Here is a 13,981-nt window from a genome sequence, read left to right on the forward strand (position 1 = left end):
GTTTCGTTTCTTTTGATGATATAATTGCGTGAACTGCTTTACATTCTATACTTTTTGGTAGGTGTTATATTGAGGTTTGAACTCAGGTCCTTGTGCTTACTAGGCATTAACACTACTACATGAGCTATTCCTTGAACCCATGAATTGCTTAACTGATACTCCCTCATGAAACCTCATAGAAGAGATTTTATCTTAGTTTTATAAAAATTATAAACAGCTTGTATGACTCAGCTAAGATGACTTAAGGGGCATAGAATCAGAAAAATTAGAATTGATACCTTTAAACCTTTGTTAATTTTGATTGATTGATTATCTTTTCTTTTGGGTGCTGGGGATCAAATCTAGGCCTCTACTACTGAACTACATCCAGCCCCAAGCCTGTTAGTTTTAGATAGATCTTAGAAGACAGACTTAATAACTTGTTTTATGAAATCTTTCTCAAATATTCTTTTATCTAATTACTCCATCTCTCTAGGTGTCTACTGAAGAAGTTATTTGTTTGTGGTCTGAATTATTTAATTCTGCGTTTATGTCTTTCTGGAGTAGTACTGTGACCACAAATCCAGAGTACTGGCTATCATGGAACCCTCTACACAGTGTACACCACAGGGAGATACCAAAATCCCTTTTGAACTCCACATTGAAGGTTTGTTGACATAAAATTATAAAAAATGATTGCAGAAATTTTCCTTTCAAATCTAGAAGTAAGCAGTTGAGTATAAATAGGTGATGTGATACTTTATTTTCTGTGTGATATTAATAAGAACAGTGTCAAAAAAGGTACCTCATCTTAAATGATTTGTATAATTTGAGTTAAAGTTAAAAAGTTTCCATTACAAGGGCCTTAGTTTTTGCTGGACATTGTGGCCCATGTCTGTAATCTCAGCACTTGAGAGGGCGAGGCAGGAAGATCATGAGTTTGAGGCCAGCCTCAGCTACATAGGAAGACCCTGAAGTTTTAATTACAAATATTCAAACTTCAGAAATGTGTGTATATTTATAATATATAATTTGTTACAGATAATCATTGCTCTGCACCCTTGTGTTTACATATATTTTCATATTAAATATATATACAAAAATAAGAACTTTGTTTACACATATATCAGGGAAATGTGTAAATGTTGTTCCAGATCATTATTTTTGTTTTTTGGCAGTACTGGGGTTTGAGCTCAGGGTCTTACACTTGCTGGGGTGTAAGACCCCACTTGCGCCATTGTTATTTTGCTTTTGTTATTTTGGATAAGGTCTCACAGATTTTGCCTGCGGTGGCCTTGGACCGCAGTCCTCCTACCCATGCTTCCCAATAGTTGGATTTACTTGGCTTATTTATTGGGGTTGGTCGGGGGGGTCTCACTAACTTATGTCTAGTCTAGCCTTGAACTGTAATCCACTTGATCTCTGCCTCCTGAATAACTAAAATTACATGAGTGAGTCACTGTGGCCCCATGTAATTCTAAGCACTCCCCCCTATTTTTGTTTGTTTGTTTTTAGAATCCTCACTAAGTAGCTCAGACTGGCCTTCAATTGCAATTCTCCTGCCTGAGCCTCCTGAGTATTGGAATTACAGCTATGCTTTAGCTTTTTTTTTTAAAGTTACTTCATTATTCTGAACAGAATTTATTTACTTTCTCATTAATAAGTTTTGAGGTTTCTTGCTTTTTCATACCCTTCTTTAATAAGCAAAGCTACATTGACTGACCTTGTGTAATTAGCATTTGTCTTAGTATCTCTGTGGGTAAGTTAATAGAAATCAAATTTTACCCTTGGTCCAAATGGCTACTAAAAAGAAGTATGTTAAAAACATACACATACCCATATCACTCAGTATATGCATATATATATATACATACATATGCATATACTGAGTGATAAATAATTCATACAGATAGACACATATGTATATTATGTAAAAACATGAATGGTATGAAATGGAATCTCGGTGTACTTTTTTGTTTTTGTTTTTCTGGTATTAGGGATTGAAACTAGGAGGTCATACATGCTGGGCAAGTAATCTAGCAGTTGAGCTTAACAGCCTCAGCCCTTTTTTGTTTATGTTTTGTTTTGTTTTTGAGATAGGGTCTCAAAACTACCCGGGTGCTTGCCCTGTAGTAAAATTATTTTCCTATATTTCTGTATGTTTTGGGAGATAGATCTGCAATTATTTTCTTTTATAAATATAAAAGGTCCAAAAGCAGTGTACTAATACTGTTTTTGACTAATTCTTTCCCTTTTCATTTACAATGTTTTTTGGTTTTTGGTTTTTTTTTTTTTTGGTGCTGGTGTTGCTTCACAATTGCTAGGCAGGTGCTGTACCTCTTGAGCTACTTCTGTTATATACTTTATTCCCATAAATGTTCATGGAATTACTTTGGGACTCTATTCTTTTGCTTTATCAAAATTGGGGTTTTTATTTTAAACATTTCTCAAAGACTTTGGTGACAATCCATATGGATTCCCAAGAGTTGCATAGGGTATGTATGTTTCCTCTCATATATTTGGCCCCTTAATCTTTGATGTGAGCAGCTATTATTATGTCTAAGATTAATATTCCAAGAAGCACAGCTTGCCAAGGTTCATATCTAACTCTTACATTTGTCTCCTGATTCTTCCTTCTTCCAACTCTCATCATTCCCCTACCTACTGTGAAAATAGTCTCCCTGATTCCCAGTTTGTGGGATTTTGCATGTAATGCTAAAGTATCCATTGCTCTTCATTTTCTGCTCCTCATTCTGTTAAGGCCTTCTACCACCTGGTCCCATCTTTGGTGAATTTCTACCTGTTCCAGTCAACTTGGATCTCATTTTCTTTCCTCCCTCTAAAAGTTACTCAACTCTTCTCTTGTCTCTCAGGGTTCTGGCATTCTCTGTAGAGCAGTGTTCTCCAAGTGCTGCTTTGAAGTGTTGACCGGCAGTTGCAGAGCAAGCCCCTGGGATGTGAGCGGCCTCCCCATCCTGTCCTCCTCGCATGTCATCCTGGGAGAGTGGGTTGAGAGAGCTCAGCAGCTCCAGGATGTCAGCTCATTGCTTTGGACCAACATGGCTGTCCCTTCAGTAGCAGAGTTCAGGTATTCCCTCCTGGAGCAGAATATTAAGTTCTTGTCTGTTTTCCAGAGCAGGGAACGGGACTTAGTTAGAACTTGCTTCTAAGGTGATTGGTTCTGGTGAGTGAAGGAAAGGGTGGGATTTTTGTTTGTTTGTTTATTTGTTGTTTGTTTGGTTTTTGCATGGTTCACCATATGTACAGTCCATGACAAAGGCTACCATAAGCATGAGTTATCTGGCTCCTCTGTTTAAAACATACTGTGATCAATAAGATGATGCTTGGAAAATCATGTAAAATTTATTTCCTGAAAGAATGGTAGTTTATTGAAAAAGTTGCTGCCAGGTGCCAGTGGCTCATGCTTCTAATCCTAGCTACTTGATAGACTGAGATTGGGCAAATCACATTTTGAGGCCAGCCTGGGTAAATAGTTAATGATTCAGAACAAAATGAACTCTGGTTTTGATACAAGCGGTAGAGCAATTGATAATTGATGCAGTGTGAGTCCTTACATGCTTCCTTACTGTCTCTGCAGGCGCACGGATTCCCAGCTCCAGGGACTAGTGCTGTGCCGGCATCTGACAGGTCTAGCAGAGCTGCTCCCAGAGCCTCGGCGGCAGGAGTATACGCAGAACTGTGAGCAGCTACTGCTTTGGGACAGGCAGGCCTTCCAGTATGTGTGCCAAGCTCTTGGAGACATGGCCAGTCACGAGGCACTACCCAAGGAAGTGCTCTGCCTCTTGCTTACCTCCCTGCACCACTTGTTTGGAGAAGGCGAAAGTAAGAAGAAACTGCCAGAGCCAGCCCTGCGTGGGAGCCTCTGGGTGCACCTTGGCTTGCTCCAGATTCAGACTTGGCTTCCCCAGGCACGCTTTGACCCTGCAGTGAAGAGGAAATACAAGCTTAAATACGCCAAGGAGAAGGTATGGGCATTGAGAGTTAGAAGCATGAGCTCTTTCTCTGACTCCTGGGATTTGCTTAGGTGCCACTCCTTTTCCTCCTTTCGGCTGCTTAGATCATTAAAAGCATGATTTTGTATTAGCTGCCTTGTGATTTCTCATGAGTCTGTTTGAAGACTTCATTTTCCTCTACGAGTTCTTCCAACTGGCTCAGGCAGAAAGCAAGTAGATAGAATAGATGAAGGGAGACATTGTCAGGAAAATAGTGGGCTCTCTCAGTATTCATAGTCCCTCAACCTGAACTAGGTTTTGGGTATTTGGATTTGGATAATTTCTTTAGATAGGATATAGTCCCTATGCCCTAGGTTTTTAGAAATTTTGATGTTTATTAAGATAAATTCAAGAGTCAAGTAGAGTCAAATGCTGTAGTCTCTTTTGCTATTTGAGCCTCTGACCAAATTTGAGAACTGACTGTTTTAAGGTAATCATATATGTACAGTATTTTGAGGAGGGAAAGGCTAGCTGCTCTAGAGGTACTCAAAATTTGTTTCTTTCACGTAATAGCTCTGAAGTGAGTACTGCAAGTTGGAGGAGCACAGCCACTTACTAGGAACCCACGTGCTTTCCATCTTGTTTGTCTGCACGCCCCCAGAGCACTGCTGTCATATGCATGGATATCGCTGGAGTACAGCAGACCATTTGCTCTCTTTTCCATTAGTTATTCCAGCTGCAGTGTGAATGGAAGACCCGGAACCTATCATCCCAGCTACAAACTGGAAGAGACCTGGAAGATGAAGTACTTGTCAATTATTCTCATCCCCACATCAGGTAAGCCAGTAAAATAGTTTTTTGTGTTGGGGGTTATTGACTCTGTTTTTTAAAAAAGGCATGATGAGGTTGACCTTTGTAGTATAATTACAGTTTAGTGAGGTGACAATATGCATCTCTGAACCACATTAGCAGTGAGATCCCAAAGCCTTCGTCCAGGTCAGGAAGAAGGTAAGAAGGTACACTCTACACTCTAAAAGGAGGGGAAGACATTTCAGGGTGTGGACTCACATGAGGCCAAGGTGCTTGAAGGCAGAACTTTTCACCATGAAAGAAACTGGCTGTAACAATTGTACTTTATGTCTCTGCTACTCTTCCTGGCTGTGGGTCTGTTGTCTTAGGAAATACATGATAGGTTGTGAGTTCCAGTCCTTTTCCTGACTGGCTTGGATGTAGGTTGGATCACTTAATGCCATTAAGACTCAGTGCCCATTTCTGCAGAAGAAAAACAGTACCTCTTTCAGTGAGTTGTGCTAAGGCACTGATGAGGTATACATACGCACCCTAAAGTGTGGCACCCAGTGAATGCTCTGTAGAAGTTTCCATTTTCATTATAGCTGTCAGTATTTTCCTCATGATATTCCTTAGCAACTGATACGTCTTCATTCTCTTCCTAGCTGAGGGCCCAGTCCAGAGCTGCTGTTCTTTTGACAGAAATTGCATAACGTGTTAATTTGCTTTCAGATTACTTCATGAAAGAATCAGTCAGTTGGAGAATTTAATCCATAGCCTGTCAAAAAAGCAGGCCTTCAGACCCCAACTGCCTGCCTATGAGTCCCTGGCACAGGAGATCCACCACTATGTCAACAGCATAGCCGAGGCTACTGGTGTTCAGGATCTGCTCACAAGGCTCCTGCAGGCCCTCCACACAGATGGGCCACGGTCCTCACAGGTGATCCAGAACCTTCTGAAGGAGGAGGCCTCTTGGCAGCAGTCACACCACCAGTTCAGGAAGCGACTGCTGGAGGAGTATGCCCTGTATCCAGACACTGTGACCCCACTGCATGCATCCATTTTGCAGTTGCAGCATGGAATGAGGCTGGTGGCATCTGAGGTCCATGCCTCCCTCCACAGCAGTGTGATTTGCACAGACAGGCTGGAGGCCCTGGCCTCTGCTGTGCTGGCTTTCCCATCTGTGGGCCCCACCTTCCCCACCTACTATGCTCATGCAGATGCTTTGTGCTCAGTAAAATCAGAGGAAATTGTGCGAGGCCTTGGGAAGCTGACTGTCAAGCATTCAGGAGGAAAGGAGCAGAAAGGAATGTGCCATCAGCCTTGCCCTACCCGTGAGCAGTTGCTGATGAATGCCCTTCTTTACCTGCGTTCCCACGTATTGTGCAAGGGAGAGCTGGACCAAAAGGCCCTGCCACTCTTCAGACATGTGTGTCAGGTAAAGCTGGTTCTGGGAGGCCTGCTGGCCCTTCTTCCTGAGGGGAGCTGGGAGTCCAGCAGGTGTAGAGACTGGCTGGGCAATGCACATTCTATTGTCTGTTACATTCTTTTTCCCTTTAACTACAAGGTTTGCAGCTTTTGACCCTCAGTTTTGTTCATTTGTTTTGTTTTGTTTTTTTTTTTTGATTGTTTTGTTTTTGTACTAGGGATTGAATCCAGGGCCTCACACGTTAGGCAACTTGCTCTGACAGTTGAGCTATGTCCCCATCCTGTACCTCAGTCTTCAACAGATTTATTTTTTAAAACATTAATAAGATGAGCCTCTCATTTAGATACACACTGCAGAAATTTTCTCCTTGTTTTGGGCTGTTTTTTCATTTTTTTATAGTAATTTTGCTATTCAGTGTATCAGTTTTTTTAATATTCACTAAAGAGCACTTCTCTTTTATCAATGTAGACAATTAAGAGGATAAATATGAGCAAAATTTTTAAAATAACCTTACCATTTGATCCCATTAGCATATTGGTATACTACATTTTAGGCTATGCACATGTAGATGTATGTCTGTGATAGAACTTTTTGAGGTAATATGTCTCAGTGGTTTACAGATTTTTATTATTTAGAAGAAGTAGATTTTTAAAGTATAATCACCTAATTAGCAGATAAGAGAGTGATGGGTGGTTAAGGTCAATTCTGTGCTGTTTATGGTCCCAATACATCTCCTTAAATAAATTGCTCGAGTTCTACAAACTGTATAGCAAAGCATTAATAAAGTCCATTTTGTTTTTTAAAACTTAGCAGTTCTCGGTGACTATCTCCCTTTCCCTTATGTATTCGTATATTCAGTGTCTGCCAATTTTTTTACTATATGTGTGTGCCATTAGTTATTTAAGTAATTTCCTATCATTGAATATTTATATTTGAATGCATTTTTTATTTTATTTATTTTCTACTGTTTTGCAAAAACTGCCTTAGTTCAGTCTTAAAAATTCTAGAGAGCTGAGGCCTGTAGAATAAACTACTTTCTTTGATGGTAGATGCTTAGATGCTTATTTCCTTGTCCCTCAGCAACACTAGATGCTTTGCTTAATTAATGTTTTTTGCCAATGTAAGGACCTAAAATCTTAGAAGGTAGTAGGGGATTTGATAAGTATCTGGAAAAGCATACTTCAATTTTGCCTGGTCAGTACCTTTGGACCACCTTGTCCTAGTTCAGGTTTTCCTTTACTGCACCTTGGCCCAACTCCTAGAGGTGCCCACCCTGTGCATTCTGAATGACAAACCGCACAGCCAACCTGAGGTTGTACCAGCCTATCCTTGGTACAACACACACTAGCTTCTGACAGGAAGTTATAGGAATTTACGATAGCGAATTTTTAGACCTTTGAAATTTTAACACAGTGAGGAGATAGCTAGGAAACTGGCTGCTGAAGATACACAGTTTGAAATAAAGCTCATTTGCTCTCCATTACATGGCATTTTGTTACTTAGATGTTAGCTCTTCCTTGTTTTTGAGCTATGGTCCTTTCATTTTTGTAAGAAACTAAGATTGGTGAGTTTTGCCTGTATTTGTTGTGAGTGCCTCAGAAAACAGATCAGCTTCCTTCTGCACTGTGACTTTTCAGGAGTTCATCAATGAATGGGATGAGCAGGAACGCATAGCCCAAGAGAAAGCAGAGCAGGAAAGCAGCCTGTACAGATACCGGAGGAGCTCCCGGACAGCCCTGAGTGAGGAGGAGGAGGAGGAGGAATGGGAGTTCCGAAAACGGTTCCCACTGCATGAAAAGGTAGTATGGGGGTGGGAGGACTTGCTTGGAAAAAATTCCTTGATGCCATCCACATACATTCCTTCTGTATGACTCTAGTCTTTTAATATATCCTAATGTTTGTCTTCATTTTCTCTCCTGACTACAAACATATTCTAATTTTTACAAATTTAATTGTTCTAATGCTGTCTACAGGACTTTGCAGATATTTTGGTTGAACCAACGCTAGAGGAGAAGAAAGGAACTTCAGATGGGCTAGAGGAGGAGGCACCCACAGACCCAGCTCTCCTCTCGCAGAGTTCAATGCAAGCGGTGATGCTGATACACCAAGAGTTGTGCCTCAACTTTGCTCGGTCCTTGTGGTACCAGCAGTCTGTTCCACCACATGAGCCAAAGCACTACCTCAGACTGTTTCTGTCTTGCTATCAGACTGGGGCATCTCTTGTGACACACTTCTACCCTCTGATGGGTATGGCAGTTTACTTGTGTTAGACCTTTGGGAAATAAAAATTTAGTAGACATGATTGATTCTCTGGAACAGTTAGAACAATGAATTCACTGTTTTCATGTAATTCCTTATTGATCAGAGGATTTCTTTTAGCTTAAAAAAAAAAAAAAACTATGCTTATTGCTGAAATTGTGGCTCCAGCCACGGCTGGAGCACTTGCCTACAAATGTGAGGCCTTGAGTTCAAGGCCCAGTACTGCCAAATAAAATAAAAGAATTTATGCTTATTTTAAAATTCAATTCAAAATTCTTCAATGAGGTGGATTTTCATTTTTTGAGTCCTTTGAGGAAGGATATAGACTTAGTTTACATTGCTTTTTTTTCAGCGTTATTTCCACTTTCCATATAATAGCCTTACTGCTTTTCTAATTTATGGTTTTAAGTATGAGAAGCTGGGGAATAAACCCAGTGCTTCACATATACCAGACAAGCATTTTACACTGAGCAACATCCCCAACCCCTAAATTCATATATTCTTGGGAGCAACCTGGGAACTCATAATGTGGTTTGATAGTGGTTGGTTACATGCACTTTCCTGTATGGCCTCATGACTTACCCTGGCCAAGTAGGAAGGAGGCTTTAAATTTCCTTTCTGTTTATCCAGGACAGCTACAAAAACTGGAAATTCAAATGCAGCAAATCAAATTCTATCCTCTTGTTTACCCCTAGGCATACCTGACTTCCTGTGTATATCCCAGAATGTGGGGCTGTTATGCTATTAAGCTCACAGTTAATCTGGGCCAGTGTTGCTTTGGGAGAGAACACCAATTAGTTATTGTTTGTGACATCTTGGTAACTTGTTGATAAATTACCTGAGTTTGCTAGCTTTATCATTGACAATCTTGTTTTACTTCACAGGAGTTGAGCTGAATGACCAACTCTTGGGCAGCCAACTTTTGGCCTGCACCATCTCCTATAACACTCTCTTTGGGGAGGCACCTTCAGACCTTATGGTGAAGCCTGATGGGCCCTATGATTTCTACCAGCACCCCAATGTGTCAGAAGCGCGGCAGTGTCAGCCTGTGCTTCAGGGCTTCTCAGACGCTGTCAGTCACTTGTTGCAGGATTGGCCTGAACACCCCGTGCTTCAACAGGTAGGGCAGGTAGTTGGGAAGGGATGAATTCCCGTGGGACCTACTCTGCACTGAGGATGCAGCCTTACATGATCTCCAGGGGCATTCACTTGCACATTTGCACATGCAAAGACTTAACTCTGGAAGATACTTCATACTCAATTGTTAGAAACTTTCTCATTGCTCTTGTATAAATGATGCTCAGGATTTATGTTAATTTTGTTTCTCAGGAGTTATTGACCACATACTAAAATGTTTCCGTGTTGCTCAGTTTATTCAGATACGTAGTCATGATACCAAGGACCTCATGGATGTCTTAAATGTTCTTAAATGTTCTAGGCAGTTTCTCTAGGGGCATAGCTCAAGAGGTACAGCACCTGTCTAGCAAGTGTGAGCCCCTGAGGTCAAGATCCTAGTTCTGTAAGTGAGTGAGTGGGTGAGTGAGTGAGTAAATAAATAAATAAATAAATAAGATTGGCAGTTTCAACTCAGACATTGCTCTGGTCTTCAGCTAATTTTATAATTCTTACTTTAAAATGCTAAATGGACCAAATTAAAAAAAATGTTTATTCTTAGATGGTAATTACATAAACACACTGGAGTATACTGTACAAGTTAGTGATAGAAATATAAGTGGTAGCATAACCGTTTTGAGTCATACCATTTATTGTCTAAGAGACGACTCCTGGTCACAGGGCAGGCTCCCTTAGCCCTCACTTCTCAGCACTATGCATGCTGACAAAGTCTTGTAGCACCTGCTCCTCTGCCTCTCATCTTATCTTGGTGGCCTTTCACTGGAAGCGGCCTTTCTTTTCTAATCCTCTGTCTTCTAACACCTCAGCCACCCTGGTTCCCAGGTTCTCCATGTCCTTAGGTAGCCTTGCCAGTAAGAAAAGTGCAGTACCTTTCTTGTCTCCCATGTTTAAGAGCAGGAGGGTCTCAGTTTCAGAGATTTTAATCTGTCATGGGATAGGAGGACGTTTGGAGGCAGAGCAGGTCACATCATTGTGGCCAGGAAGCAGAGAGAATGCCTGCGCTCTGGTTTTGTAATAATTATTATTACAGAGAAAAATAAAGGACAATTATCTTGGCTAAGAGCTGTGACTCACAACTATAATCCTAGTTATTTGAGAGGCAGAGATTTGAGGGTCTCAGTTCAAGGCCAGCCCCAGCAAAAAGTTAGTGAAGCCCCATCCCAACCAATAGTTGGGCACAGTAGCATGCGCCTGTCGTCCCATCTACATGGGAAGCATAAATAGGTGGATTGCAATCCAGGCCAGCCTAGGCAAAAATGCGAGACCCTATCCCAAAAATACCTGAACCAAAAAGGGCCAGGGATATGACTCAAGTTGTAGAGTGCCTACCTAGCAAGTGTGAGGCCCTGAGTTCAATCCCTGGTACCACCAAAAAAAAAAAAAAAAAGTAATTACCTTGTCAGACCCTGTCTTATTTCCAGAATAATGCAGCTTATAAAGTGTTTAGCTTGGTCAGGTCCACAGCCCTGGAAGTTTTCTTCCAGTTTTCGGAGGTACTTTCAAAGCAGAGTGAAGTTCCTGTTAGGACACCAATAGCCCGTGATTTTGAGTTACTGATACATGTCTTGAATTGTGTTTTTTTGTTTGTTTTTGTGTAGCTTCTGGTTGTAATGGACAGGATATGTAGTTTCCCACTTTCCAGTCCCATTTCAAAGCTCTTGAATGGCTTAGAGATCCTTTTGGCAAAAGCACAGGTAAGATGATTCTCTCTTTTCCTTGTTGCAGTTTGTAATAAGTTTCACAGATTATTTCTCTTTTGTACCCTTGTTAGAGTAACAGGAAGTTCTAGTTAGGTGTGGAAAAAGATAAATATTCTTGCTTTTTTTGGCATGAGGTTAAGATTAATACAAATAAATTGGTTACCCCTGTGGTGGGGGTAAGCTGCCTCTCTCATTTTAAGGGTAAGACATGGCTTCCATTGATACTGAGGGCTCACAGTGCAGGACATATAGGCGAACCTTCAGCATGGATGAGTGTCTACCTATGTCATCTTCCTTAATCCCCACACAACCTCTGAAGTGGCTACATGACTTTGTTCAAGGATAGCTGGTAGCAGGAATTCAGACCCCAGTCCAAAAATCCTGTGCTTTCTACTTTTAATCTTGGCTCTACTGCAGTTGTGTCACATCACCAGAAAGACCTTTAAGATGGATGTGCTGTATATAAACTTATCATTACTATCAGTAAAAGTTGTTTAATGGTCTAGTAATCGTCTCTCAAATAAAGTCCATGATGTTACTGTTGGTGGAATAATGGCCATAATAAATTCTTTGTTTCTTAGGATTGGGAGGAGAATGCAAGTCGAGCTTTGTCTCTGCGGAAACATCTCGATTTAGTCAGTCAGATGATCATTCGGTGGCGTAAGCTGGAACTGAAGTGAGTGCCTCTCCCTCCCCTTCCTGAACTTAGGTATTTATTATCTGTTGGTAGATTTTCTTCAAGGTTTTTGTAGTATTAGTTACCTAATGTACTTTTCAGCCCTTAGTTACTGAGTTTAAAGCTGGGCATTAAAATGATCTTAACAGAGGCCATACATTTTGAGGCAGCAAACTAGGTGGCTTTTCCATGTCCACTTGTGAGAATAGTGAGTATTTCATCGGTGATTCCAAATATTTCAAATAGATTTGCCTACATGTTTCCATGGCCTCTTCTTTCATGTTTCAGCTGCTGGTCCATGAGTTTGGATAATACTATGAAGCATCACACTGAGAAGTCCACCAAGCACTGGTTTTCCATCTATCAGATGCTTGAGAAGCACATGCAGGAACGAACAGAGGAGCAGGAAGGTAATGCAGGTGACTTGTCCATACTCTAGAGAACCAGTCATTTTGCTGAAGTGTTTTTGTTCTTTATGTCTGTGAGAAAAATCAAAATGAAGTTTGCCTTGGTGTAGGTATTAGTTAAGTTAAAAGTGTTCCATAATTTGCTGTGAGTGCTTTTAACGCATAACCTTGTAAGCAGCTGTTACTTATAAGTCACGATCCTTGCTTCAAAGCTTCACTTTAGTTGTTGTCCTTACCTTATGGCTATCCCTTGATGAAATCTATAGTAGGTTGGATGCATGTTAGGAATAGGGAGTGATGGTTAAAGGCACATTCATGTTTTCTTCTTTCATTCTCTAAAGATGACAAACAGATGACCCTGTTGTTGCTGGTCAGCACACTACAAGCATTTATTGAAGGATCCTCACTGGGGGAGTTCCACGTGCGACTTCAGATGTTACTGGTTTTCCATTGTCATGTCTTGCTGATGCCACAAGTTGAAGGAAAGGGTGAGATTTTTTTACCCTTTCTTTTACATTGCATTGTTAAGATGGGTTAGGACTTGAATGCTCTACATGAGCCAGGTATGTGTTGCACCTTTAAAATCTAGATACTCTAACTTTAGCAAGTCATATTAAATATAAAGAAGAACATTCAGCATGAAGTACCAGTTGATTTTAAGTGAAGTAGTGACTAGTGAGCCCAGAAGTAAGTTGCCTCTTGAAGCTCTCAGGAACTGGCATGTCGAGGCAGCACATCTGCTAAGCTGCCACTTGAACCAGGCCATTATTGTGTTCTTTGATCTAGTGAGAATGCTCTGTGTAAGGAACTGCACATAAAAATGCTGTTGTCATTTACTACATCAAACCACAGCAGGTTTTGGATAAAGCTGTTGCTAAAAAATGAGTTCAGTTATAAATGAGTGAATAATTAGAATGAATCTTTTAAATAGGTTCAGTGTCTACTGATTTTATAGGTTTCAGAGAAAGAGTTTGGAGTAGTGATTTTAGTAGAACGTCTCACGCTACATAATCTTTCAGAATAGAGCAACAAAAACTGCTATCAGCTGAGATGACAAATAGGATTGTGTTGACTACCTACTTCTTTGTGAACTGCTATACCCAGAAAGGCTTCCTAAATAATCTGCCTGTGAACTGTGCTGTAATCTTACGGTGTAATGAGGAAGGCTCATCACTGAAGCCCACAAGTAGCACATGTAGCAAGTGTGGTGTTCTTGTTTCCTTTTCATATCTTCCAGATTCACTTTGCAGTGTTCTGTGGAATTTGTACCATTATTACAAGCAATTCTGTGACCGGGTCCAGGCCAAAATTATAGAACTTCGATCCCCCCTAGAAAAAGAACTTAAAGTAAGATGAACAAAATCAGCAAATTCTTTTTCTGTAGTTCTGTTCTTTTATCCATGTATCAGTGAGACAGGGTTATGGGGACTAGAGGCAAGCATTGTGACTGCCAGATAGGACAATATTTACACTTGGTGGTGGTGTCCCCACTGGTGACCTGACCAAGTGTGTGAGAGCTGGTGGAATGGTCCTGTCAGAGATTCCTTGAAAGATTGTCACAAAAGTCTGTTTGTGCTCCCCTGGTCTTGTCCACAGACTTCATCTACCTCAGAGGCATGCCGTGTCATGTGGCTCCATGTGCCACTGAAGTGCCA

At 40.8% G+C, this 13,981-nt stretch overlaps 1 protein-coding gene across 4 annotated transcripts in view; it reads left to right on the forward strand.

Moving 5' to 3' along the window:
• Mdn1 (midasin AAA ATPase 1) overlaps positions 1 to 13,981 on the forward strand; it is a 148,067-nt gene that overhangs the window by 93,821 nt on the left and 40,265 nt on the right. For all 4 annotated transcript variants that reach the window (XR_012449601.1, XM_074078153.1, XM_074078160.1 and 1 more), the window contains exons 59-71: positions 476 to 646; positions 2,853 to 3,067; positions 3,578 to 3,965; positions 4,660 to 4,769; positions 5,454 to 6,159; positions 7,788 to 7,949; positions 8,124 to 8,397; positions 9,294 to 9,529; positions 11,142 to 11,237; positions 11,825 to 11,919; positions 12,208 to 12,329; positions 12,668 to 12,814; positions 13,564 to 13,673. Coding sequence is in view for 3 of the 4 variants with exons in the window: in XM_074078153.1 (XP_073934254.1) it covers positions 476 to 646; positions 2,853 to 3,067; positions 3,578 to 3,965; positions 4,660 to 4,769; positions 5,454 to 6,159; positions 7,788 to 7,949; positions 8,124 to 8,397; positions 9,294 to 9,529; positions 11,142 to 11,237; positions 11,825 to 11,919; positions 12,208 to 12,329; positions 12,668 to 12,814; positions 13,564 to 13,673 (2,832 nt within the window). In the remaining variant the exon portion in view is untranslated. The remainder of the gene's footprint in view (positions 1 to 475; positions 647 to 2,852; positions 3,068 to 3,577; positions 3,966 to 4,659; positions 4,770 to 5,453; positions 6,160 to 7,787; positions 7,950 to 8,123; positions 8,398 to 9,293; positions 9,530 to 11,141; positions 11,238 to 11,824; positions 11,920 to 12,207; positions 12,330 to 12,667; positions 12,815 to 13,563; positions 13,674 to 13,981) is intronic.

Source organism: Castor canadensis, chromosome 1, assembly GCF_047511655.1.
Source record: "Castor canadensis chromosome 1, mCasCan1.hap1v2, whole genome shotgun sequence".
In the NCBI taxonomy this organism is placed as follows: Eukaryota; Metazoa; Chordata; class Mammalia; order Rodentia; family Castoridae; genus Castor; species Castor canadensis.